This window comes from Danio rerio, chromosome 16 (assembly GCF_049306965.1).
Source record: "Danio rerio strain Tuebingen ecotype United States chromosome 16, GRCz12tu, whole genome shotgun sequence".
Lineage (NCBI taxonomy): Eukaryota > Metazoa > Chordata > Actinopteri > Cypriniformes > Danionidae > Danio > Danio rerio.
This window is the reverse complement of record NC_133191.1, coordinates 21,950,791-21,975,000: the sequence shown is the minus strand read 5'-3', so window position 1 is coordinate 21,975,000 and position 24,210 is coordinate 21,950,791. Positions and strand designations below refer to the sequence as shown.

Genomic DNA, 24,210 nt, shown 5'->3' with positions numbered 1-24,210 from the left:
TTGTTTTGACAACACAGCGTGGCGTCTCTCTGCTGTCTGAACACTGTAACAGGTAAAAACAGTCTTCGAAGCTATCATACATTAATGAAGTTGCACCTCATTCACAATAGAGCGCGCTGATTGGTTTGAACCAAGTCTTTGTAATGAATTAATGCTGCACACTCAGAGATGTTACGAAGCACGATGCACAATGTATTTTTTATAAAAAACACTATAGAAAAATTTATTAGCATACATATTTTGCTGACATTCTAAAGTGTTTCTCTGAACACTTTATTGTTCCATGAGGTGTTTTGAATGGCAGTGTAGCCGTTGTTATTTGCTGCAGTGTACTGTAATTGCTGTTAGCAGAATGCTAATGATATTAGCTGATTAAGTGGAGTAACACTGTAAAACACAAATTTATAATGTATTTGCCATCTTTTTGTCTTAATTCTATGGATCCAAAATGAATTTCTGCAGAATTCTGTGTCTTAGCACTGTCTGAGATTTTGAGATTAGCACTGTCAAGCTACGTAAGCTAAGTATGACAATGCAAATAAAAGAACAGTGTTCCTATATGGTGCTATTCCATATATTTTAGAAAATAGCAGACACACAAAGCATTTGAGAAACCTGCTGTAACATGTTTACTTTTGTATATTTGACTTTAAGCAAATGCAAATGATATTTGATGCTTCAGGGGAATATCACTGCAACAATGTCAGAATAACAATGTCAGTTTGATTATGCTACTCACACAGAGTTATATGATCCTTTTAGAAGACTTGTAATACAAATTGTTAGACTTTTTTACAGTTTAATACTGGTAACGTATGGGTTCTTCCTAAAATGTTGACCTAATTGCCTTATGTTATGTTTTTTATTATATTGTATATTTATATTTGTCTGCACACATTTTGTTTTTATTATTAAGTTTTTGTTATGCTCTAGGCTATTTGATATTTATTAATTAATTCAGTCCCTTTGTTCATCAGGGTTGCCACAGCAAAATGAACCGCCAACTTATCCAGCACATGTTTTTCATAGTAAATGCCCTTCCAGCTGCAACCCAGCACTGGGAGACATTCACACTCATTCACACTCATACACTTTTGCTTGTTTTGCCATGCAACTGATTTATTAAAAAACTTTCATTAATTATCATTAATTATTAAAGGCGTATGCTTATTATTATAAGATTTTGTTTACTAGTATGAAGTTTTGAGGATAAAATGCAACATTTTCTTTCAAAATGAATACACATTCATCCGTAATTTATATTTGATTACTTACGTATATCAAATTTCAAGTTCTCCTCACTTTCACTACAGTAAAGCTGAAAAGTATGATTACTTTTACTGGAGTAATGGGTTAATTCGAGTATTTGCACTTTTACTCACATCTTTGTTACACAGCAATTTTAAATTCAGCCAAAAAAATAAAATAAAATGAAATAAATAAATAAATAAATAAAAAAATAAAGTGCATGCAGTCGTTCTAATGAGTTGTTTTCCCCCTATTCATGAACAAATGTGACGTTTTTGTGGCCATTTCTTGAAATATCAACTAAATCAATACTTTTTGGCTACAATTTACTTAATATTTGTTAGATTACTTGTAATGATTTTAAAAAATCTACATTAAGTAAAAGAATATGAATATTTAAATCATTCCGTTTAGTTCCTCGTTTATTATCTGAAATACAATTTTACGTAGGAAATTCTGGTTATTTTTGACATTTTATATCATATTTTAAAAATTACGCCAGTAAATTTATTCAATTTTACCATACTAAAAAGTAAAACTTCTTCCAGTTTGATTTTCCCAAAAAAGCAACATCCTAAAGGTGAACTCTTCCGTTTTTAAAAAAAAGTGAGCTAAATCTTAACGTGTATGTATGTGTGTGTGTGTGCGTTTTAGAGATGTGAGCTTGTTCAGCATGTGATGGATTGGGGTGTTAGACACAAATGACAATATGTCAGAATGTTAATGACCGTATGTTCGCGTGCATGTGTGTGTGTGTGTGTACATGCACAGTAATCATGCAGTGTAAATGCTGCTATTTAGGCCGGATAAATACAGGTGTTTGTTCAGGTGGAGACTCCCTCCTTTCCCTTTCAGCTGTCCGTCAGGCCTCCAATCAGACCCAAATAATGCTTGTCATCTAAGGCTAAAGGTTATTCAGACAAGCTGCATTTCTCCACACTGCGTGGTGGTCCAGTCCAACAGGCGGCATAATAGTGAAGTTAGTGAGTGCTATTTTTGACACGTTGGACCTAAATATCAGTGCGGTTAGTGGAAAGGGCTGGCAGCTCCATGCAAACCTTGAGAGGAAGTTGTGTGGTTGGTGTGTTGAAACTGCATATTGTGTGTCACACCTCGGGTTGAACGTTTTGTAGACGTTGATCGTCTATTATGCTATTAACCGTTCACAGGAGCTTGAAGGGTTTACTAATTGTTAGAGAGATTTTTTTAACAAGCTGATATGTCAAATTCTTCTCTGCACCTATTATTTGTGATCATCCACACCCACTCTTTTATTGAAACACGCAGGGTTTGATCAACCTTCAGGCAAGAGCCAGTAAACCTTCATTGAGAGCGTCCAGCAGAACATTTCATGCTGAGAAACTCTTTCTGTGGAAGAATTGAGTGGGATTATTTCTTAAAGGGATGGTTTAGATAAGCATTTAAATTCTGTTGCCATTGTCAAAGACAATAAAGTCTGTTAAAATATTGGGTAACACTTTGTTTTGATGGTCCATTTGAGTATTAGTAGATTGTATGCTTAATTTCTGTTGATTCTGCTCCTTGTAGTCCCAAAACTTTGTTCACTGCAAAAGCCAATGTCTGCCTTTGCATTGAACTTTGCGCATCTTAAATTTAGAGATGTTGCTTATGTTCACACAGCTATTACACATGAACTAAAGTTTAAAATATGATATCGTAGTCGAAAATCCATTTAAAGTGCCGTTTAAAGGCTTAACAAAGACACTTGTGTGGTTAAATTAGGCAAGTTAGATTAACTAATCAAGTCATTGGAGATCAGTGGTTTGTTCTGTAGCCAATAGAAAACATTATTTCTTCAGAAAACAATATTTCTTAAGGGAGCTAATCATAATATAATCTTAAAGATTTTTTACAATAAAAAAAACTGCTTTCAATCCAGGCACACTAATAATGATAAGAATTTCTCCACAAGAAAAAAAGAATTAATGCAAAAATATTTTCCAGTGGGGGATAATAATTTTTGTCTAGAATTTTATATATTGCCGAACATTTTGGGTTACCACTTTTAATCATAGAACTCATGTGTTCCAATCACTTCCGTTGCTTCGGATGTGTAAATTCAAGCACTAAGGCATGCAGAATACTTCTAAAAACAGTAGTAAAATAATAGGTCTCTCTCAGGAGCTCAATAATTTAAAACGTGGAACAGTGATGGGATGCCACCTGTAAAATAAGTTCATATATGAAATTTCTTCACCTAATATTCCACAGTCAGCTGTATTGTAACAGTGGAGAAAATTCAACCTGAGATGCACAGAAGGAGTCCACAACTTTCTACAGTACATGCTACCAAACATCCTGTGGCCTTCAGATTAGCTGATGGACATTTGTAGAGGGCTTCAAGGAAAGGGTTTTCATGGCAAAGCATCTGTTTGGGAATGGACACTTTTTTTGTGTTCCAAAAGCTTGCACAAACATTTTATACTTTTACAGCGCTGTCAGCACTATTTTATGTTGTTTCAAATGGTTTTCTACAAAATTACACCAACATTTTGGGGTTACACCTCTGCATGTGTGTATGTGAGGCTTTTCAATTTCGGCAAAAAAAAAATCCCAAAATAGCTGCAGAGCTTCCAATGGGATATCATTATAAAATGCTATCAGTTTATTTATTGAAATAAAAATATTACATTTTAAATTAATTAAAAATAATATAAATAAAAAAATCCTATAGACTTAAAGTACGTGCACTGTAAAGAAACTGTAAAAACAAGCAGGGGCGGGTTTAGTGATTTTGAGGCCCTAAGCAATTCCAGCCATAGAGGCCAAGTCCTGAAATTCACCTTTTAACTAATATTTATTTATATTGCTGTTATTTTTTATTTAAATTTTTTTGTATCACTTCACCTTCTTTTTAACATTTTAAATAAGTGCAATCATGGTGGCATAGCACAATCGCCTCACAGCAAGAAGGTTGTTGGTTCAGGCCTCTGCTGGGTCAGTTGATGTTTCTGTGTGGAGTTTGCATGTTCTCCCTGTGTTCATGTGGGTTTCCTCCGGGTGCTCCAGTTTTCCTGCATGGTATAACAGGTGAATTAGGTAAGCTAAATAGTCCATAGTGTATGTGTGTGGATGTTTCCCAGTGATGGGTTGCAGCTGGAAGGGCATCCGCTGTGTAAAACATATGCTGGATAAGTTGGCGGTTCATTCTGCTGTGGTTCTGTGATTCTTTGTTATTAATCATGGAATTTTCCACAATGTTTTCTTAATGAACGTAATGTTTACACCAAATGACATTTCAGCTGCATTTTATATGACAGTATGTGTACTTAACGTGTACTTTCACTGTACTTGCCTAAGAATGTACTGGCTTATGTAAGGTGGTTAAGGTTAGGCTCGTGGGTAGGTCTAGGGATGGTACCTAGTTATTACCCAGGTTATTTAACGCAATGGCAGTTCAAGTTTAAATGAAATCTTGACTGAAACCACTCCAAACACACCACAATATATTTCCATTTTAAATAATTATTATAAATACATTGAAATATACTTATTTATTTTCAATAAATGTAACAATACTTTATTATAATTTTTTTTATACAATTATTATTCTAAATAAATAACAGAAATCAATCCTAAATGTAACTTAAAAACAATGTACCAACACAACTGGAGTAATATTCCAAGACTTTTGCATGAATATTAATTATGACAATTCTATTGTCAATACAAAAAAAGTTTTATAGAATAATCTGTTGTCTTAGACCTAACTCATGGCCAAGAATTAATGTTATGAAGTCTTAGTTACCACTCTGACTTATTATTCCTCCTTTCTGCTTCATAGCCATGCTAAGTCAAAGTAACATCATCATCATATGAAAATTGTTTTAGTTATGTCGACTTGCATGTTGTCGCAAATCAGCATTCATGTAAACAATCGGGATCAGCAGCAGCACGTGTGAGGCACGAGGGAATGACTTTCTGTGCACATGCGTTTTCACCTGCATTGTTTTGGATGCACATAAAAAAATAACAAACTTGCGTGAGCAAAAGATGCCAAATGTGAATAGCCACTAACATCTTTATCCTGGGATAACCACTCTAAATTAATAAATTAGCATAAGGTAAATCTTATTTCAAAGCTTTTACTGGGGAACTTTTTTTTCTCCTCAAGCTGCCCCCAGCAAGATGGCGCCCTGGGGTGCGTTTCCCAAAGAACGACATAACTCGCAGCTGAACAAATCATAGTACAATGCATCATTTGGAAAAAGAACGATGTAGTGATGAGTGTTTCCCAAAACCTGTAGTTTCTCTGTCGCAGATCCATATTTGAACCACGTTCGTTGTACAGTAAAACGCCCAAAATAATGCTCTAAACGGGATGGAGTAACTACTTTAGAGAAGAACTCCATCATTTTTTTTGTGCAAATGATGTTGTTTTATACGCACACGCATAAAAAAACTCCAATGTTAGTTTTGGTAAAATCATGCACTTGTTTTCCATATGAACTGAAATATATATAAATGGCACATAAATGGCCAATGTTTCCTTTGCAATTCTATAGAGAACATACTTAATCAATAACCTGCTATATATTAAAAGCATTAACGTGTGATTTGTTTTCAAAGGCTTTGGAGACGTAACATAAATTCTGCTTTTCAATAATTGGTCACCTATAGATTTTGTCCTGAGCCACGGCTGTGTTCCAAATGATATCAATGTTTTCAAAGTTCACTGCGAAGGGAAGGCAAATGTAAACATTAAGATCGATAAAACTGAACTGTAAAAATAATTTGAAAGCAAATTATCCCTAAGAGTGATGACTTTAATGCTTTTTTTATTATTCCAAGTTTAAATGTTAAAATGTTCTAAATGAATAGGGCATAAGGAGAGATAGAACACAGCCAGGACCTATATTTCTAACTTCAGTTCCAGAGGTGTAATTGCAAGCTATAATGCGAATTTTCGTTGGAAAGACATATTTGGGAAACACCAAATCAACGAACCACTTTTTGTTTGTAAAGACAGAACTTGCGACCTTAGTTGGCTAACGATGGTTTTCAGAAATGCACACCAGGGCGATCACTCATATTGCCCATTCCTAAATCCGCCACTGATGTAATGATTATTTTAACAAACAATTCTAAAGAACTTTTATAACTGTTGTACAGATATTTACAGACTGGAACCCTCATGTTAAATATCCCCTGAACATCCTGCAAGACATCAACAAGATGATAAATAAACATACATTTTTCAATGAATTATGTTTTTAAAGAAAACCAAATGAGGCACTGAAAATTCTTAGGAACGATGACAAACCGAAAGGAGAACTGCCAGTGTGATGCAAATTCCTAATAACAGCAAATATTTCATGTTTTCTGACGTCGGTTTCCTCAGAAGCTTATGACAAAATAGGCAACCTATCTGAATTGTTCTTTCTCTTTTGTTTCTCTTTTCTAGGCCAGTCCCGGGTTCTCTTTCCTCGTTGCTGCACCTGAGGAACAGACAGCGACAGCCACTGCCGGCCTCCATGCCTGGCACACTGCCTGACCCAACTATGCAAGGATCGTCTGCTGTCCTGATGCCTGTGAGATCATAAATACAGCCACAAACACACACGATGTGTTTACACACTTCCCAGTCATGCTTTCCTGACAACCGAAGCGCATTAATACGTGCTCATCTTTCATAACCTCGTTTTCAAGGCTTTCCTCAGCAGCCTGCTTTAAATGAAAGCCTTTCCTATTGCTGTGGCCATCAGCATCACCAGCAGAGGTGTCATTTTTTTTACAAAATCTGCTTTAAAGAGTCCCTATTTTGCCTTATAAAAGGTCATATTTTAGTTTGGGGGTCTCCACTGTGTGTGTGTGTGTGTGTGTGTGTGTGTGTGTGTGTGTGTGTGTGTGTGTGTGTGTGTGTGTGTGTGTGTTTGTACATCTCTTTGAGAGTGTGTGTATAATTTTTGTGCAAGTGTGAGAGGGTGCATATCTGTGTGTGTGCTTGTATGTTTGTGTGTAAGCCTGTGCATATGTGTGTTTATGTGTATGTGTAATTGTGTGCATTCTGTGAGTGTGTCCGTGCCTGTGTGTATGTTTTTGAGTGTGTGTGTGTGTGTGTGTGATTGTGTGCATCTCTGTGATAGTGTGCATGTTTGTGTTTGTGTATATGTGACTGTCTGTGTGCGTGTGTGTCTGAGCCTGTGTGTGAGCGTGTGTTTGTGCATGTATATATTTTGTGCATGTGTGATGTGTGTGTACATATTTGAGTGTGTGCATGTGTTCATGTGTGAGTGGTGTGTGCTTGTGTTTGAGTGTATTTGTGTATATTTGACTGTATGTATGCCTGATTGTGTATGCATATGTGTGTCTTTTTAAATGAGTGTGTGTGTGTGTCAGTGTGTCCATGTGTGTGTCCATGTGTGTGTCCATGTGTGTGTACATGTGTGTGTGCGTGTGTGTGTGTGTGTGTGTGTGTGTGTGTGTTTGTGTGTGTGTGTGTGTGTGTGAGTGTAAGTTGCCCATATCAGGGTTCTAATGACAAAGCATATGTTCTCATTGTAACATAAGCCAATGCACGTTGTCTATTGAGGTAAAAGCAGAGAGTTGATTAAATTAAAGTAGAACTTTTTTTTCTCAATCTGGATTGACATCCCAGGAAAAGGGTGCTGGGTGGGGGAATATTTTTAAACCAAATATTCCTCAAATAATTACAGGGGACTGCTGATCTTTCCCACTGCTATGGGTCATCAGGGGGTTGGGGGAGATCTTCGGTTTTAATAACTGGAAAAACAGTTTCTCTCATACATACACACTTTTGTTTACAATTTTACCTGTCCACTCGCTCAAATGTAAATCATCAGTGGAAACATTGAAATCTTCAGCCGTTTGATCAAATTTAATTGAGATATACTGAATGAACACATTCTGTCATGCCCACATATCTGAGCTTTGCTTGTGGTCTTGTTAATAGTATTAATTCACAATTCTGCAGTTTTCATCTTCCTTTCTCAGCTTTCTTGCAGAAAGACACACATAAAACCACACTTTACATTTCGCCACCTTAGAATTATAAAATATAATAATTAATTAATTAAATATTTATAATTAATAATATAATAAACCAAGACTGACAAGCAATGTATTGAACACCTGAAATGTCTTCTCAGCCATTTATAAAAATACTGCATAGGAACTATCTATCGATTTATACAAATGAAAACCATTATAATTAATAATAATAATAATGATGATAATAATAATAATAATAATAATAATGAATCATATATTAATAATATAATAAACCTGCACTAAATGTGCATGTGAATTTTTATCTGTTGATGTCCTCTCACAGATGGAGACAGAACCGAATATTTGTACTCAGGTTAAAATACAATTAAACTGCTAAAATAATACAAGTTTTAATAAATAGTTATAATCGTTTACAAATTACTCTTTTAAATACTTTTGGCCACTTTTCATGTCAGTCAAATCACCGCTTCGGAATCGCGGTATACTTTATATATTATATAAAAAAATATTCAAATATATTATATTTATTTGATGAAATAATATCTATTTTGGTCTATTTTACTAGCGCCTTAACAGTTGAGAACCACTTAAAACACACAGGATATACAGCAATACACAAATATCTTTTCAAATGAAAAAGAATGAATGCAATAAAATATTGCAAAAATTATTATTTTCTATATAAATATAAAAACCACTGCCTCCATGCCTTCTTCATCTTGGGGGGCTTCTTTTAGTTAATTCTTGACAACTTGCTTTTGTATAATATTATTATTGTTATTAGTATTATTTATTATATGCATATTTATATTTGTTTTATTAAAAACAAGCTTAAATTTGTCCCTCTGTTTTTGGACCTTATGGGGCATAGCATGAGTGTTTGGATATAACTCTTGGTTATTATTCTTCATTTATTCGTTTGCTGGAAATTAGTACTGAATTTAGAAATAGTTTTGAAACAAATATTTGCACTTAACAAACAAAATTAATTATGTAGGCTAATGGATGTCTGTGCGTACAACACCGTTTCCTTATCTATGAAAGAAAGAGAAAGTGAAAGTAAAGACAGATTGGAGGAGGCTCATTCTAGCATTGCAGATGGTCTGTTTAACTTGCTAGTACAGAGTTCTGTTTTTCCACTTACAAAGTCCATCATGTAAATAACAAATGTGCCATGGCATGACGCAAGTGACTCTTAAAGGGAATGGGAGACGAGATTCTGATTGGTTTATCCTCAAAACACACCCACACTCTTATTAACAGAATAAGCTCAACCCTGTTAGACCATGCGCTGTGGTGCAGAGCTTATTTTTCCATCCTTAAAATAGCAAAAGTGTATTCGGACACATCCTTAATGCTTTTTTTTTTTTCTTGTTCAAATTAAGCATACAAGGCTGTGCTAAATATTTTATCCAGTGCAGATGTAAATTTTTTTGCAATTAGTATGATAACATTTATTTAATTATATGCTTTATATGAATTATTTGTCTTTTGAATTAAATTCAGTTTTTGCCCTTCAAGTATTAATATTAAATCTAAAGACTTTAAAAGAAAACAGACAATCTGCAAATGAGTTTAATAAACACTGAAAAATGTTTCACTGACTATAAATACACAATTATTTCACATTTAATATATTACCTTTTTCAACAATGCAAAATTTAACACTTCATCTCAATATCAATAAATGCTTCAAATCATCAAATTTACACACATCTTTTCAGTTTCAGTTTTTTTCTCAATTTTGTGTGGTGCGGCATCATTTAGTTGACTCTTGATTTTGTGTTTCTTTCTGATCTTTCCTGCTGTCAATGGAGCAATCCAGCGAAATGACAAGGAAAACTGATCCTGATGGGTCCTTATGCGTGCATTCGAAATGTTGATTGGCTCACAAAAAGAACCTTATAGAACCAAGCTAGAGTTCAGCTTTGTAGATAAAACTTTTTAATTTTTTTATTTTTTATAAAAAGTCTATTATATTATATCAACAAAAAAAGCAGTCATTGTTGTTCTAGTTGTTGTTGTTTTAAAGTATTGTTGTTGTTGTTGTTGTTGGGCAACCTTTAGGCAACCTTTAATAATAAATTATTTAATGAAAAGAAAAAATGTGTTTTGCATTTTTACACACAAATGCTTACAATATGTATAAAAATATTGTAAAACTTCTTTAAAACTTGTCCAATAGCAGATGTATTTTTCAAACTCGATTGAATAAGCATTATCAGTGGTTATCAGCTGACAGATATGGGCCTACTAGTAGGCTTAGAAAGCTGTTATTATCTATCCACATGGTTAATCAGCTATAGATTCCATATGGTTGCAGCAGGAAATTAACAAGAATTATTTATATTTAAATTTTCCATTACTCGTATTTTATTAATGTCTACCCCTACCCCAACCCTAAACCCAACAGTCACAGAAATGTAAAAAGAGATCAGGATCTGGAGTCTTCCCTATTGGTATAGCTGATCAACCATGTGGATGAATGATAACAGCCTTCTGAGCCTACCAGTAGGCACAGAAGGCCCCTGCTGGCCCATATTTATCAGCTGATAACCACTGATAACGCCCATTAAATCGAGTGATAACATTCAAAGCATGTGCAGATTGGCTTTATTCGTTGATTCTGATGTATTACATTTACATTTGTGGCACAGATGGAGAGGCAAATGTCTATGGGCTCCAACATGATGGGCATGCAAGGCCCCGCCCACAACAACTCATGCTCCTCCCCTCATGTTCCATCCATGCACTCAGAGGCAAAGCTGGTGAGTCAGTCAACACAAACACACACACATGCACATGCTGAATGGGGACATTAAACTGTTTTATTTGCAGAGACTTCTACATTTTCTAAACTTAAACCTACTCCTTACTGAAAACGTATATCAGTTGCCATCTGTGATTTTGATTTGAGTTCGTTTTTATTATCTTCTGTTTTTCTTTCTTTCTGTTTCTCAAATGCACTGCTCAAAAGCACACACACACACATAGACACTTGCGTCTTGTATGGCAGCTTGTTCGATGTATATCTTGATGCCCTGGACATACACTTGTGCTTGTGCTGCTTGTTAGCACTAGTTCAGCCTGGCAGTGATCTCATCAGAAACAAAGCCTTCAGTCAGGGCTCAACGAGACAGAGAGAAGGACAAAAAAAAATAAAAACAGACTGGTGGAGAAAGGGGGGAGGAGGTTCTAGTAATTAGTAATACATTGTCACGCAGTTTGTCCAAATGACAATCTGATTTACAATCTGTATGACAATGTACTGAACTTGGAACTTGTACTGAACTATTAGTGGTTTTGGTCCTTTTTGTGTTTATTCACCTTTTTGTTTCTGCTGACATTTGTGGACTGTCCTTGATGATGTTATCCATGCGGTGGAAGTACTTTCAAAAATGACATTGGCTGTTTATTCAAACTAAATGAGCTAAAACAATATAATACAAAATGTAATTTGAGTCTATTTGCTTTATGTTCAATTTACTTCAATTCATAAAAAACTATTAAGTTAATAATGTATAACAATACGTTATAATAAATTGAATAACTTAATTCTTTCATGTTGTCCTAACACCAGTGTTAGGGTGACGCGTTTTACGTATTACTTTTCTAAGTAACGAATAAAGTTGCGAATTACTTTACAAAAAATAAGTAATATATTTGAGTTACTTTTTTGAAAATTTAAAACGAGTTACTTTTTAGTTCAATTAATAATTGCTGAGTTATAATTATAGTAGTCACAATGAATCCTGCAGTCAATGAGAAAATGTGTTCATTACTTTGAACGCATTGAAGAAAAAGAAAAGGGAGATTATATTTTCAATGGACAGAGATTTTACTTAAGACAAATGGTACAAAAGTAGCAAACACATTGCTTTAAACTTTCAATAATATGTATATATAGCATGTAGAGCTCTAGAGTAAGGAAGTTCTCAGATAACATTATCCTGTAAAACATTAATTGCAGAGCTCCTTAATTTAAAAAAAAAGGTAAAAAAAAATGTTTTAGTTCTGAATGAGATCAAGCCTCAACCAGGTAATACAAAGTAAGACAAACATGACTAAAAAGTACTGTAACACAATACTTACCATAAAAAGTAACGCAACTAGTTACTTTTTTGGGCATTTACTCAATATTGTGCATTACTTTTCAATAGTAACGTTCCCCAACACAGCCTATTCATTCATTCATTCATTCATTCATTCATTTTCTTTTCGGCTTAGTCCCTTTAATGTGGGATCGCCACAGTGGAAAGAACCACCAATTTATCCAGCATATGTTTTACGCAGCGGATGCCTTTCCAGCTGCAACCCAGCTCAGGGAAACATTTATACACACCTAATCACACTTACACACTACGGATAATTTAGCAAACCCAATTCACCTGTACCGCATGTCTTTGGACTGTGGGGGAAACCGGAGCATCTGGAGTAAACCCACGCCAACACGGGAAGAACATGCAAACTTCACACAGAAACGTCAACTGACCGAGCCGAGACTCGAACCAGCGACCTTCTTGCAATTATATGGAACCGAGCTTTTTTTACAGTGTAAAAATGACAGAAGATTGATGAATTCTCAACATGAATAACCTAATTGTATGTTTATTTTGCATCACTTTTTTATTACTTGCATAAATTAATTTAACAGTAGAAGTACTGAAGCTGCCATTTTGACCATTTTTAAAATAGACTCTTAAACTGTAAATGAAGAGTTTGGTTGCAAAATGTGATAAACACCATTTTTTGACATTTGGATTTTATTATTGGAAATCACTGTTCGATTGTACCACTTCTATGTGTGAATTGCTGCCATTAATGACATTTAAGAATGTACATTTTAGGCCTACTACAAAATATATTTCTTCACAAAACGCAATATCCGCCAGACCAGTTTCTTTACAAAGTGCGATATAACAGTTGTAGAACGTTCAGGATGGTCCAAGTTTGCTCACTGATTTAGGGATAGAAGATGAAGCCTTCAAAAATGTATAAAAACGCTACAAAAGTGGACAAGAATAAAATACTTCTGTGTCTGTCAACAATACACAAATGCAGCAGAGAACGAGTCTCCGTTAATGTCAAGAGGAAGGCCAGGGAGCGCCTTTTTTGGTGCTCTCCTCCCCATCACAAGATACCTGTCTGCAAGGCGACATTTCTAAGTTTATTTTTAAATAATTTCTTACATGTAGCTGAGTAGCCTATCTGAAGATTTATTCATTCACCTAATAGTTATAGCCTAAAACCTCACATTAATTCTTGTTGTTGATTTATTATAAGGGAACATAAAGGGCACCAGTTATTATGGAGAAAATAAACGGTTTTGCTTTTTTACAACAACCAATAAATAAGCTATTCTTCTTCTTCTTTATTATTATTATTGTTATTATTATTATTATTATTATTATTATTATTATTACAGTGAAATAATTTATTAAATATGACAGGGTAAGGCGAGCTGTGTCGCGGACTCTGTGACACCTCAGCTCCGCCCGCTCTGATCATACAGGTTTGGTTTTCAGCAGCGGTATGGAATGAGCCGCCCTCCACTCGTTCTGTAACAACAAGCTAAAGTTGTTTATCTAACTATGAAACAAAACATTGATTCAATAGCTTTTTATTTATTGGTATTACTGTGGTAGAATATAGCCTAAGGTGAACATAGCATTTTGCAAAAAAAAAAAAAAAAAGTTATGTTATGTTGTGTACATTCTGGCCAAAACTAACTCAGAATCCTATTATTATAAATCAATATTTGTATATACTATTCCATATATTTATGATATTTACGAGATATATTTAAAAGAAAAGATTATTAACAACTCATCTGAAAAATGGTGCTTACTGACAGTATTGTGTCCCTTTCACTTTACTGGGACTCACACAGACCGCAGGTTGAGCGCCCCCTGATGGCCTCACCAACATAACTTCCAACAGCAACCTAGTTTTCCCAAGTGGTCTCCCATCCAGGTAATTACCAGGCTTAACCCTGTGAGTAACTGGTCTTAAACTGTCGGGTGATATGGCTATAATGATTAAAACTGCCTTGAAAAAAACTGCTTCCTATTAGCCAGACTATAACTCATACACAGTTATAAGCTATATTACAAAAAAATATAGAATATTTTTAGAGCTATGACTTCATAAAACATGATAACAGACCGTCAAAGCTTAATTTTAAAATCTCAAATGGAGCTTTAAATGTTTATATGACGGAACAATAATGTTCCTCTTCGGATTGGGAACTCCAATGCTATGTGAAAACTTTTATTATGGGGTTATTCGTCAGAAACCAATCATTTAAATGAGTATAAAATCCGGCCAATGAAATGCCAATGAATTGGCGGCGTCAGCATAGTCAATGACTTTCAGTCATGCTATAAAGACGCGGCTAGTGCAATGCTCGACATCCTTTTCGCTTTCAGAGCCTTTCACGAGCTTCTGAGAGAGTCTTTGAAGATATTTCCAACCTGTATATACAAAGAGAGATCGAGATGCAGCTTCTCCCGGTCTAGAGCGCGTATAAGCAGTGGCAGACGGTTGAGCTGGGTTTTTATCCCTTGCCTGGCGTCCTTTTGGTCCGGTCCTCCAAGAGCGGTTTGTATATAGGGAACTATCTTTCCTAAAAGAGCAACATGGTTGTACAGTGCGTCTTTTTCAAGACTTCGCTCCGACCATGCGTTTCTGGATGCTGTGGTTTCCTGTTCCCGGATGATGGGCACGAGCATAGTGTTTCATGTCTGGGGGTCCAGCATGTTATGCGGTGCTCGCAGGCAGTGCATGCCATCACTGTAATGTCATGTCTATTGTGCAGTTAAGATCGCGGCTCGCTCTTGCAAAAGAACGACCCACCCCAGTTTTCCCCGCACAGCGGTTGGCATTCGGACAGATCTGAGGGTTACAGTGGGAGTAAATGGGTTACCTCTCGCTCCTCTACGCTCCATCCAAGCTTCAGGTGAAGAGAAGTGCTCCATCTTTGGATGGTCACTCTCTTACTTGATGACACCGAGGATCAGATGTCCATCGCTGCATCGGAGGATGAGCTGTCATTGTCTGATGAGGATGCAAACCCGCTCGCTCCCTCCCTCCGGGTGGAGAGCACGGCGTTGGCATCTAAGAAGCAGACATGATGGCCGTGCTTTCCTGCGCTGCTTCGGCTGTGGGCCTGGTGATGGTTTATCCCCCAGCCCCGTGACCGGACCGACTACATGGGTGTTATGTGGAAGATATACGGAGGCAAGACCTTCAAAACCTTCCGTCCCCTTCTTCCCGGATGTGCACAGTAAACTCACGCAGTTTTGAGGGCACTTTTTTCTGCCTGATCTGCATGCACTTCCATCCTCACCATCCTTGGAGGGTGGGCTGTCAATGTCTGATGAGGATTCAAGCACGCTCCACCCTCCGGGTTGATAAGTGCGGTGTCGAATCTAAAAAACAGACCTTGTGGCTGTGCTTTCCCAGGCTGCTTCGGCCGTGGCTCTGGAGATGGTTTATCCCCCAGCCCTGCGGTCGGACATACTACAGGGGTGTGAAAACCCTTCTTCCTGGATGCAAAAAGTATGCATACGCTTAAGGCCTCAGCCCTTACCTTGCATGGTATGGCCACCTAATAGCGTTACCAAGCGCAGGCGCTGGCCCAGCTGCGCAAGGAGGGTTCCGACCCAGGACTGAGCATGAGCTCCGCACCCTGGGATGGACAATGTTCACCTTAGTGGCCAGGAACGCCACCTCAGGCTAAACCTGGTGATGTGCGTGATGCTGACAAAGTTCGCTTTCTTAACTCACCCATATCCCAGGCTGGCCTGTTCGGCGAACCCGTCGGTGAATTCGCCCTGGAATTCACACCGGTGTAGGAGCAGTCGGATGCGATGGGTGATGTGATCTATCAGCGGGATCGTAAGGCCGCTCCCTCCCACCGAGCCATCCACATTCACTGCTTTTCGTTAAGAGAACTCGCCTGTAGCTTTTGCTCTGCCTCCCCCCCTGTGCCTCCGGCCAAGCAGCTGCGCCGAGCATCTCGCTTGCAACCAGAGTATGTTGTAAAATCCGAAAACGTGGTAAAAATCAGACAAGGGCTTTTATTTTTCTGGTCTGCTTTTGTAAACCATTGGTTGGGTTTACAGAAGTAAGCAGGTGGGGGGGTCAATCGGTAAAATTGGTTGGGTTTAGGGAAGGAGGGGGGTGGGTCAGTCAGTTGGCAAGTTGCACAATCAATCATTCAGTCGGTCAACAGTGGCCTCTGCTGGGTTTATGCGAGAACAGCATGTGCGCGAATGGCACTCGCGAGAGAGATTTGAGATGCAAAAAAGTGCACACAGTGGCGTCAAAAAACTGCTTTTTTTTACAATGAGCCTGGGTTGATTAATATACATTCAAAATTTAACAATTGGTCTAGTTATTTTTATTTTTTTTGTATTTAAGTCATTGATCAGGATTGACTCCATCTATGGAAAAACATCATATACCGTACAAGAAAATCATACCAGTTTGGAAGCATTTATGAATAAGTAAATGATGACAGACGTTATATTTTTGTGTGAACTATTCCTGTTACATCGGTCTGTTTGGATTTGTACAGTTATCGTAGATCCTATTTAAGCATGTGGCTGCTCACACATGTTTTGTTTGAGCTTCATAACGGTGGCAAGGGGATCAGGAAGACAGATTTGGTAATTAGATTAAAATCCACTAATTATACCATGCAATAATCCTGTATTTGTGGATTTTTGAAAAGGACTCAGTAGGGAGTTAATTATTTTGTTCTGAGAAAGAGGGGCGTACAGACATTTCATGAAAGGAGGTGGTTGAGAAAAGAGAGAAAAACAATACAAGACAAAAGTCAGAAAGAGGAAAAGAGATAAAGCAAGAGTGATGATTGTGATGGAGGACAGAGCACTTAACTCTCTCTCATTCTCTCAAAGTCTTACTGGACTTTTATATAAGAAATTCTCCAGAAACTGAATAATTACTTTTGAAGTTAAAACACTATACAGTCTTCACAGTATAAACACAGTATAAATAAAAAACAAATCAGTGTTTATTTAGGCCAAAAGAAGTCGGAGCAGCGAGAACTTGGATCCAGTATACTGATGCACATGTAGTTCAACACTTAGTCAAGTGCAGTTAGAAATCTTGCTCTTTTGTTGATTGCTTAACATTAATGACAGACAGAAGCATGTTTAAAGTTTTCTCAAGGTTTTGTGAGTTAAAAAAATACAGACATTTAGAGAAAGTATGGAAGAAAGAGAAAGAGAGTCAAAAAATTAGTAATGATTGTTAAGGTGGAAAGAGCTTAACAGTCTCTCCTTCTGTCTCTCCAATCTGGAGATTGATATAATAAATACTTCATTAAATAATTTGAATAAAAATCTCTGTTGTCTACATTATATGGATTAAATACATATTGAACCTGATTAGGGCTAAAAAGACATTCTGTCATGAGCGGGGAGAAATTTTCTCTTTTGAATTTGTCTTAAATGCACGGATCCAGTATACTGTTAAGACATAACACACTGTTTTTATGAGAATATTCCACATGATAAGCATTCTACTTAACTGTTTGTGTGTATTTAACCCTTTAAGTCAACAAAGAGAACTGAATCTGCTCATGTGTTACCTGAGAAAATGCTCTAATTTAGTTTGACTCAACGTTTAAACTTATTGAGCTTAATAAAATAATAATAAGAGAGGAGTAATCATGCACGTTTCAAGTTAGTTGTTTTGCTCTGAGACGAAAGGCGAGCACAGACATTTTGAGAAAGGAGGTGGCTGAGATGAAGAGAGAAAAACAATACAAGATAAAAGACAGAAAGCGAGAGAGAGAGTCTGTATGTCAAAGCATGAGTGATGATTGTGATGGTGGAAAGAGCACTTAACTCTCTCTCCTTCTCTCTGTCCCGCTGGAGATTGATCGCCGTGTGTATTTTTTTTTTAATCCCTTCGTTTGTTGCCATCGTAACGGGCAGGGGGAGCGTAATATTACTTTAATGTGCAGTCTTATCTGTCCCCTGGCTGGACTCCAGGCACATCCCCCCTCTCTCGGCCTCTCTCTCGGCCCTGATTGTAATTGAATTATAAATTCCTTTTTTTTTTCTCTCCCTCTCTCCTTTGCTCAGACACATGAAACCATTTGTTTTATGCTTTCAAGAGTCACTAGGACTGTTGTATAGGAAGAATTAAAACATGGAGCGCTCCACCTTTGGATGCTGGATAATTAAATTAGCTGTAAGAATGAAAATATATAACAACTCTGTGTTTTGCAGATCACATTTACTGTAAATGAAATCTCTAAAGCAATGATAGCAAAGCTGCGAATATAGAGTGTTTTATCAATCATTGTTATGATTAGAATAAGATTATATCATTATGTAGCAAAAAAGTATCATTTTATACTATCATGTTAATGCTTCACTTTTTTTGTTATGATGTATCATACTAATTACAATTAAAAAATTTTATATACAGTCATGCCTAAAATAATTTATCTCCCGGGCAAATTCAGACTTATTCAACCTGCAGGTTTTTATTTTTTATTTGTTTATTTTTTTAAGCGCAAAATGCCACAGGCTTTCCCCAAAAAATAAGATGATGTACAAGAGACATCATTGTTGGACATATATACACTACCATTCAAAAGTTTGGGGTCAGTACACTGTAAAACCAAACAGTCAGCTTTATCAAATGAAATGAGTGTAGTTAACTCAAAATTGACTGAAAGTTAATTCTACTCGTTTGAAAAGTGTTTTGAACTCAGTGTTGAAGGTATGAGTTAAATACCTCTTTACTTCTACTTGAGTAAGTTCACAGTACTCATATAGATCAGTTTTGTTTTACTCAAATTATTTGTAGCAATCGGTTTCCATAAATGGTTTGAGTTGCCTAAGCTAATCCTGCTCATCAAGGTTACATTTATTTAATCAAAAATACAGTACAAATTGTAAAATTGTGAAATGTAATTGCACTATATAATAGCTGTTCAAAAGTAGTTTATAATTAAATTTAATACTTTATAGCAGGGATAATAATGATTCATTTTAGCTTCATTGCTCCATGAGTCACATGATCCTCCAGAAATCACTCTAATATTAAATCTTATTATTATTATTATTATTAAAAATAAAAATAAAAAACATGAAAAAAAAAACACTGCAATCTTTTGAGAGGTAATGTATATATTATTTCAGCTTTAATTTACATTTGAACAAAAAGTGAGAGTCAAAAATTGCCTGTAATTAATTGTAAATTAAATAATGTATATTTAATTGTCTACTAAATACTGTATATTAATATTTAAAACTGAAAAGAGTAAATATTTTATTACAGTAACAATTTTAAAAATATAGGTATAAAGAGAAGATTTTTCTACTTTTAGTCAATTTAAGCATCCCAGAATTTTAAATAGTAGTTACACAAGTATTTATGTGCATAAAGCATCTGTTTTGTGAGAAGTGCTTTGCATATGATATGTGAACAACCTGTACAGCTTTACTGTATACATTTTCTCGAGCAAAAATGAGGCAGACTGAAACTTTTCTGTCATACACTACGCCCAACGATAGGGTACCCTTAGTAGTGGAAATGCAAGCCTGATAAAGGTTACCCATACCGACCCAAACCATACCGTACTGTGCCAGTCAGTGGAAACGAGCCATAACCGTCTACTTATAATCTAATGAGAACTAGTTGCCATGTAGATACAATTTAGCTTAAATTCAACAAATGGACCATCAAAATAAAGTGTGACTGGATCTTTTTATCCCAGTTGCTTTGCGCACGTCCTGTCTTGTGGATATGTTCAAACATATTACTACGGAGACATGCCAATTCACGGCTGTCTATCAATTTGGTGGGTGTGGAAACCGCACTCCTATGTCACGTTGCAGTGGACCTCAAAATGGTAGGGATTTGGATCCTATTTTAACGTCAGGAAATTTAAAAATAGAGACTTATTAAAACTATTTATATGACTTTGGACACTATACAGTACCTACACACAGTTCTGTCCAAACAGCTTCCAAAAGATGATTTTCATCATAGGTGATTTTCCTCGCATATCCTAAATACAACGTAACATATTCTTAGTATTTAACATCTGACAGATCCCACTATTATGCCTTTCTTTCCCTTTTTTTTTCTTTTAAAATCTGTTTTAACACATTTTCATCTATTTTTATCAGTTTTAATCATTTTTTGTTTTCTTTTTTCTTTTATTCTTGTTTATGTAAAGCACTTCGAATTACCATTGTGTATGAAGTGTGCTAGATAAATGAACTTGCCTTGCCTTTAAGCTCTAAATCTAAATGACCTATATTACTTAAATAATTTTATATATTTTTCAAATCAAAAATAATTAAATTACAAATGTAATTAAATAATTAAATTGAGTAACTGTCGTTAAACATAACTGTAAGAGTTTCATTAATTGTAGACAGACTGACAGTATAGTATTTTATTATGAAATCATTTTACTTTGCTTGCTCTCCTTCTATGAATTCCTCACTTATTTTAATAATTATGGCATCTGCGCATATGGGAGTGGGATAATACTAACGGTTGCTATCAGGTGACCTGTTTCTGGGGTGATCGGAGCCATGTGTCCCCCACACGGCCCGTCCTGTCCCAGCCCAGCACAGCACAACCCCAGTGTGGAGATCCAGCCTTAATCTCATTATACAAAGATGTTGACTTATTCCAAATGGGAAAAATCTCCCCCAACTGTAACCTCATACCCAAACCCTCAACCGCAAGAGAAAGAAAGCAAGAGAGAGAGAGAGAGAGAGGGAGAGAGGGAGAGAGAGAGAACATGAAGAAAGCGAGAGACAGAGGAAAGTGCAAGACTGTGTATGTGAGAAAGACATGCAGAGAGTGTGTGAGGATCAGTGCGCATATGTGTGTGTCTGTGCTCTTTGGCCATGAAGCCAAATTGATTTTGTGGTGGGCCAGGGGGTCTTCGGTGAAAAAAAAACCTGCTAAAAGTGCTTTTGTTCCCTCGGGAGTGCTGTCAGACCATCATACACACACACACACTCACACACACACATACACACACTCACACACAGTCTTCATACTCTGTGGTTAAGGTGTCGTTTATCTCAGGCCAGATGTGGACGAGCAGACTTTTGTGTTTGTGGCTGTTTTGCTCTTGGGCCAAGCAGAAGAATATTTATTATTAATGAGGTCACTGATTATACGTTTCAGATATCTAGTTGTAGGATGCGCTGGCCGGGCAAATGTACTCTGGATGCTCTGTTGTTGGAGTGGAGGCGAGTTCATGAAGATGTGTTTCCTCTTTTTCTTATTATGATATATTTCATAGAGACATATACTCCATAACATAATATTTATCTCGCATGACCAAAGAGCACATGTGCTCTGTGCTCCGGTCATTGTGTTTTAGTACATGAAAGCTCTTGCTGTTGTCTGTTGAAAAGGAAGCTTATCAGAGAGAGGAAAAGGCCTGTGTATGTGCCAGCTGAACCCTGTCAAACTGTGTGCGGATCCAGTTTCAGTTCCACCACTGTTTTGGCATTTGTAGGGTTGTGAAGAAAAGTCCTTATGATGTTGTTTGGCTGTTATACAGTGTATACAGTCTTTAAAACATTTGGCTAATAGCTACAGTATATTAAGAGACATTGACTAAGATTTTAGCAGATTTATGTATTAAACATAACAACATTAGCATCTGTTAGCTTTAAAGGACACCTATTTTACACCTTTTTCAAGATTTTAGATGCAAATGATACAAACACCTAGATTATTTATTATACCTTTCAGAATATTTTCTGCTCTGAACACAATGTAGCTGTTTTTGTTACCTTTGCCCTTAATTGTAGTTCTCCTCACCCACTGTTTCCACGTGCCTGTCAGAATGTGCCTCAATCTGCGTCAGATAAACATCACAGTGACAGACATGAAGGAAACAGATCTCATGTTACGTTTGTGAGAAACACTACAGTAAGATCGTTCCCAATGAGTATTATTTGATGTATTTGTTGTGGAGTTGCAACGATGCGTTGCACACAATGATGTTACAAAGTTTACACATGCTTACACACACACACTTGCGCACATTTAACTTTGCACTATTTTTCGCATGGCAAATGGGACAGGATACTTGTTAATATCCACTGCTTTATGCATATCTGTTATGTTAACGTACAAAATAAACGTTCGAGGTTACTAAAGTAACCCTTTGTTCCCCGAGGAGGGGAACGGAAGCACTATAAGTGGATTTGATTTGTAAAATCCACGCATTGGGAGGATTCGGATCAGAAGCCGCTTGTCTGGAGAGTATTGAACGGGCCAATGAATGAAATTAATTGGCAGCGTAAGCTTGCGCAGGTGTGCGACATCTGCAATTATCTCAGCATATAAGCACACCTGAAGCCAGCAGACGCCATCCTTTTAAGCTGAAGAGACTTTCAAACAGCTAAGGGACAGTCATTATGGCGACGGAGTATAGTGCTTCCCTTCCCCTCCTCGGGGAACGAAGGGTTACTTTAGTAACCTCGAACGTTCCCCTTCGGGGGGAACTTCAGCACTATAAGTGGATTTGATTTGTAAAATCCACGCATTGGGAGCCCATTGAAAGCGCCATAATGACTGCACCTTACCAACACCCCCGATGAGGAGATAGTCAAGCAAGCGTGACGCACCCACATCATGGGGGGCCCGGTCCTCCAACGTGTCCCTGGCCCTAATTTATCCTACTTCAACAGAAGTTTTACGGATTTAGATATATTTTTTGGGAAGTCGTGAGCATCTAGATAATTCTAGGAAATACGACAGTACGTTGGGAAGCGTGCAATCCCGATAGGGAGGACGCTGCGGAGGCCATCCGTTACCCAAGGGGGGGATAGATGGCAGAATTTACATATGGACTAGCCCTAAAAAGGGGGAGTACGCATAGCAAAAGAGTGGTTAGCGGAGAGGGAAGACACGGGTCTGCCCAGGGGGGGGACTTAACCGTGGCGGAATAAGCATATGGGATCGCCTAGTGGGGATCACGCATAGCAGGCACCTATACCCAAAACGCGGGCTGACCAGCGGGCAGACCTACAACGTAGTGGGCCAGCAAGTGACTCCTCCGCTGAGTCAGTGCTGGGGGCCACGGAGGAATCTGCAGGGCTCACCTGACGGGGAACTTTACTGACAGATAGAAAAGGCGCACGTACCTCCGTGTTAGGGAGAATGGCGCAGCAAGCGTGTTTCAACACCCTACCGAGTTGTCTCCTCAATCACCAAAGGGTTACCTAATACCCTTGAGGAAACCGGCTCCACTCGCAGATTGTAAAACCTTCCAAATGTGTTGGGTGTCGCCCAGCCCGCAGCTCTACAGATGTCTGTTAGAGAGGCGCCGCGTGCACGCGCCCAAGAGGATGCAACGCTCCGAGTGGAGTGTGCACGAACTCCCGGGGGACACGGCTGACCTCGACTCGAATAAGCGAGTGAAATGGCATCCACAATCCAGTGGGATAATCTTTGTTTTGATACGGCACTTCCCTGCTGCCGACCGCCATAACAGACAAAGAGCTGCTCAGATGATCTAAAATTCTGAGTACGGTCCACATAAATGCGCAGAGCGCGAACTGGACAAAGTAAAGAAAGGGCTGGGTCTGCCTCCTCCGGGGGCAGCGCTTGCAGGTTCACTACCTGATCTCTAAAGGGGGTGGTAGGAACCTTGGGCACATAACCGGGGCGGGGTCTCAGGATGACGTGAGAGTAATCCGGCCCGAATTCCAGGCACGAGTCACTGACCGAAAATGCCTCCAGGTCCCCGACCCTCTTGATGGAGGCCAACGCAACCAGCAGAGCTGTCTTCAGGGACAGAAATCTTAGAGATACTGATTCGAGTGGCTCAAAGGGATCGGATCGCAGACTCGTGAGAACGAGGGCGAGATCCCAAGAGGGCATGAGAGGGGGGCGAGATGGATTAATTCGCCTAGCACCCCTAAGGAACTGGATGAC

General features: G+C 37.6%; 1 protein-coding gene and 1 long non-coding RNA gene across 2 annotated transcripts in view; one reads left to right on the top strand and one right to left on the bottom strand.

Annotated features, from left to right (window-relative positions):
* The window catches only part of creb5b (cAMP responsive element binding protein 5b), a 180,570-nt gene that overhangs the window by 81,687 nt on the left and 74,673 nt on the right, over positions 1 to 24,210 (top strand). The window contains exons 6-7 of the mRNA XM_021466897.3: positions 6,674 to 6,800; positions 10,899 to 11,009. Coding sequence (XP_021322572.2) covers positions 6,674 to 6,800; positions 10,899 to 11,009 — 238 coding nt within the window. The remainder of the gene's footprint in view (positions 1 to 6,673; positions 6,801 to 10,898; positions 11,010 to 24,210) is intronic.
* The window catches only part of LOC141378087 (uncharacterized), a 160,291-nt gene continuing 155,576 nt past the window's right edge, over positions 19,496 to 24,210 (bottom strand). The window contains exons 2-4 of the long non-coding RNA XR_012391720.1: positions 20,549 to 22,325; positions 20,109 to 20,501; positions 19,496 to 19,948 (exon numbers count right to left, since the gene is read on the bottom strand). This is a non-coding gene — a long non-coding RNA (uncharacterized lncRNA). The remainder of the gene's footprint in view (positions 19,949 to 20,108; positions 20,502 to 20,548; positions 22,326 to 24,210) is intronic.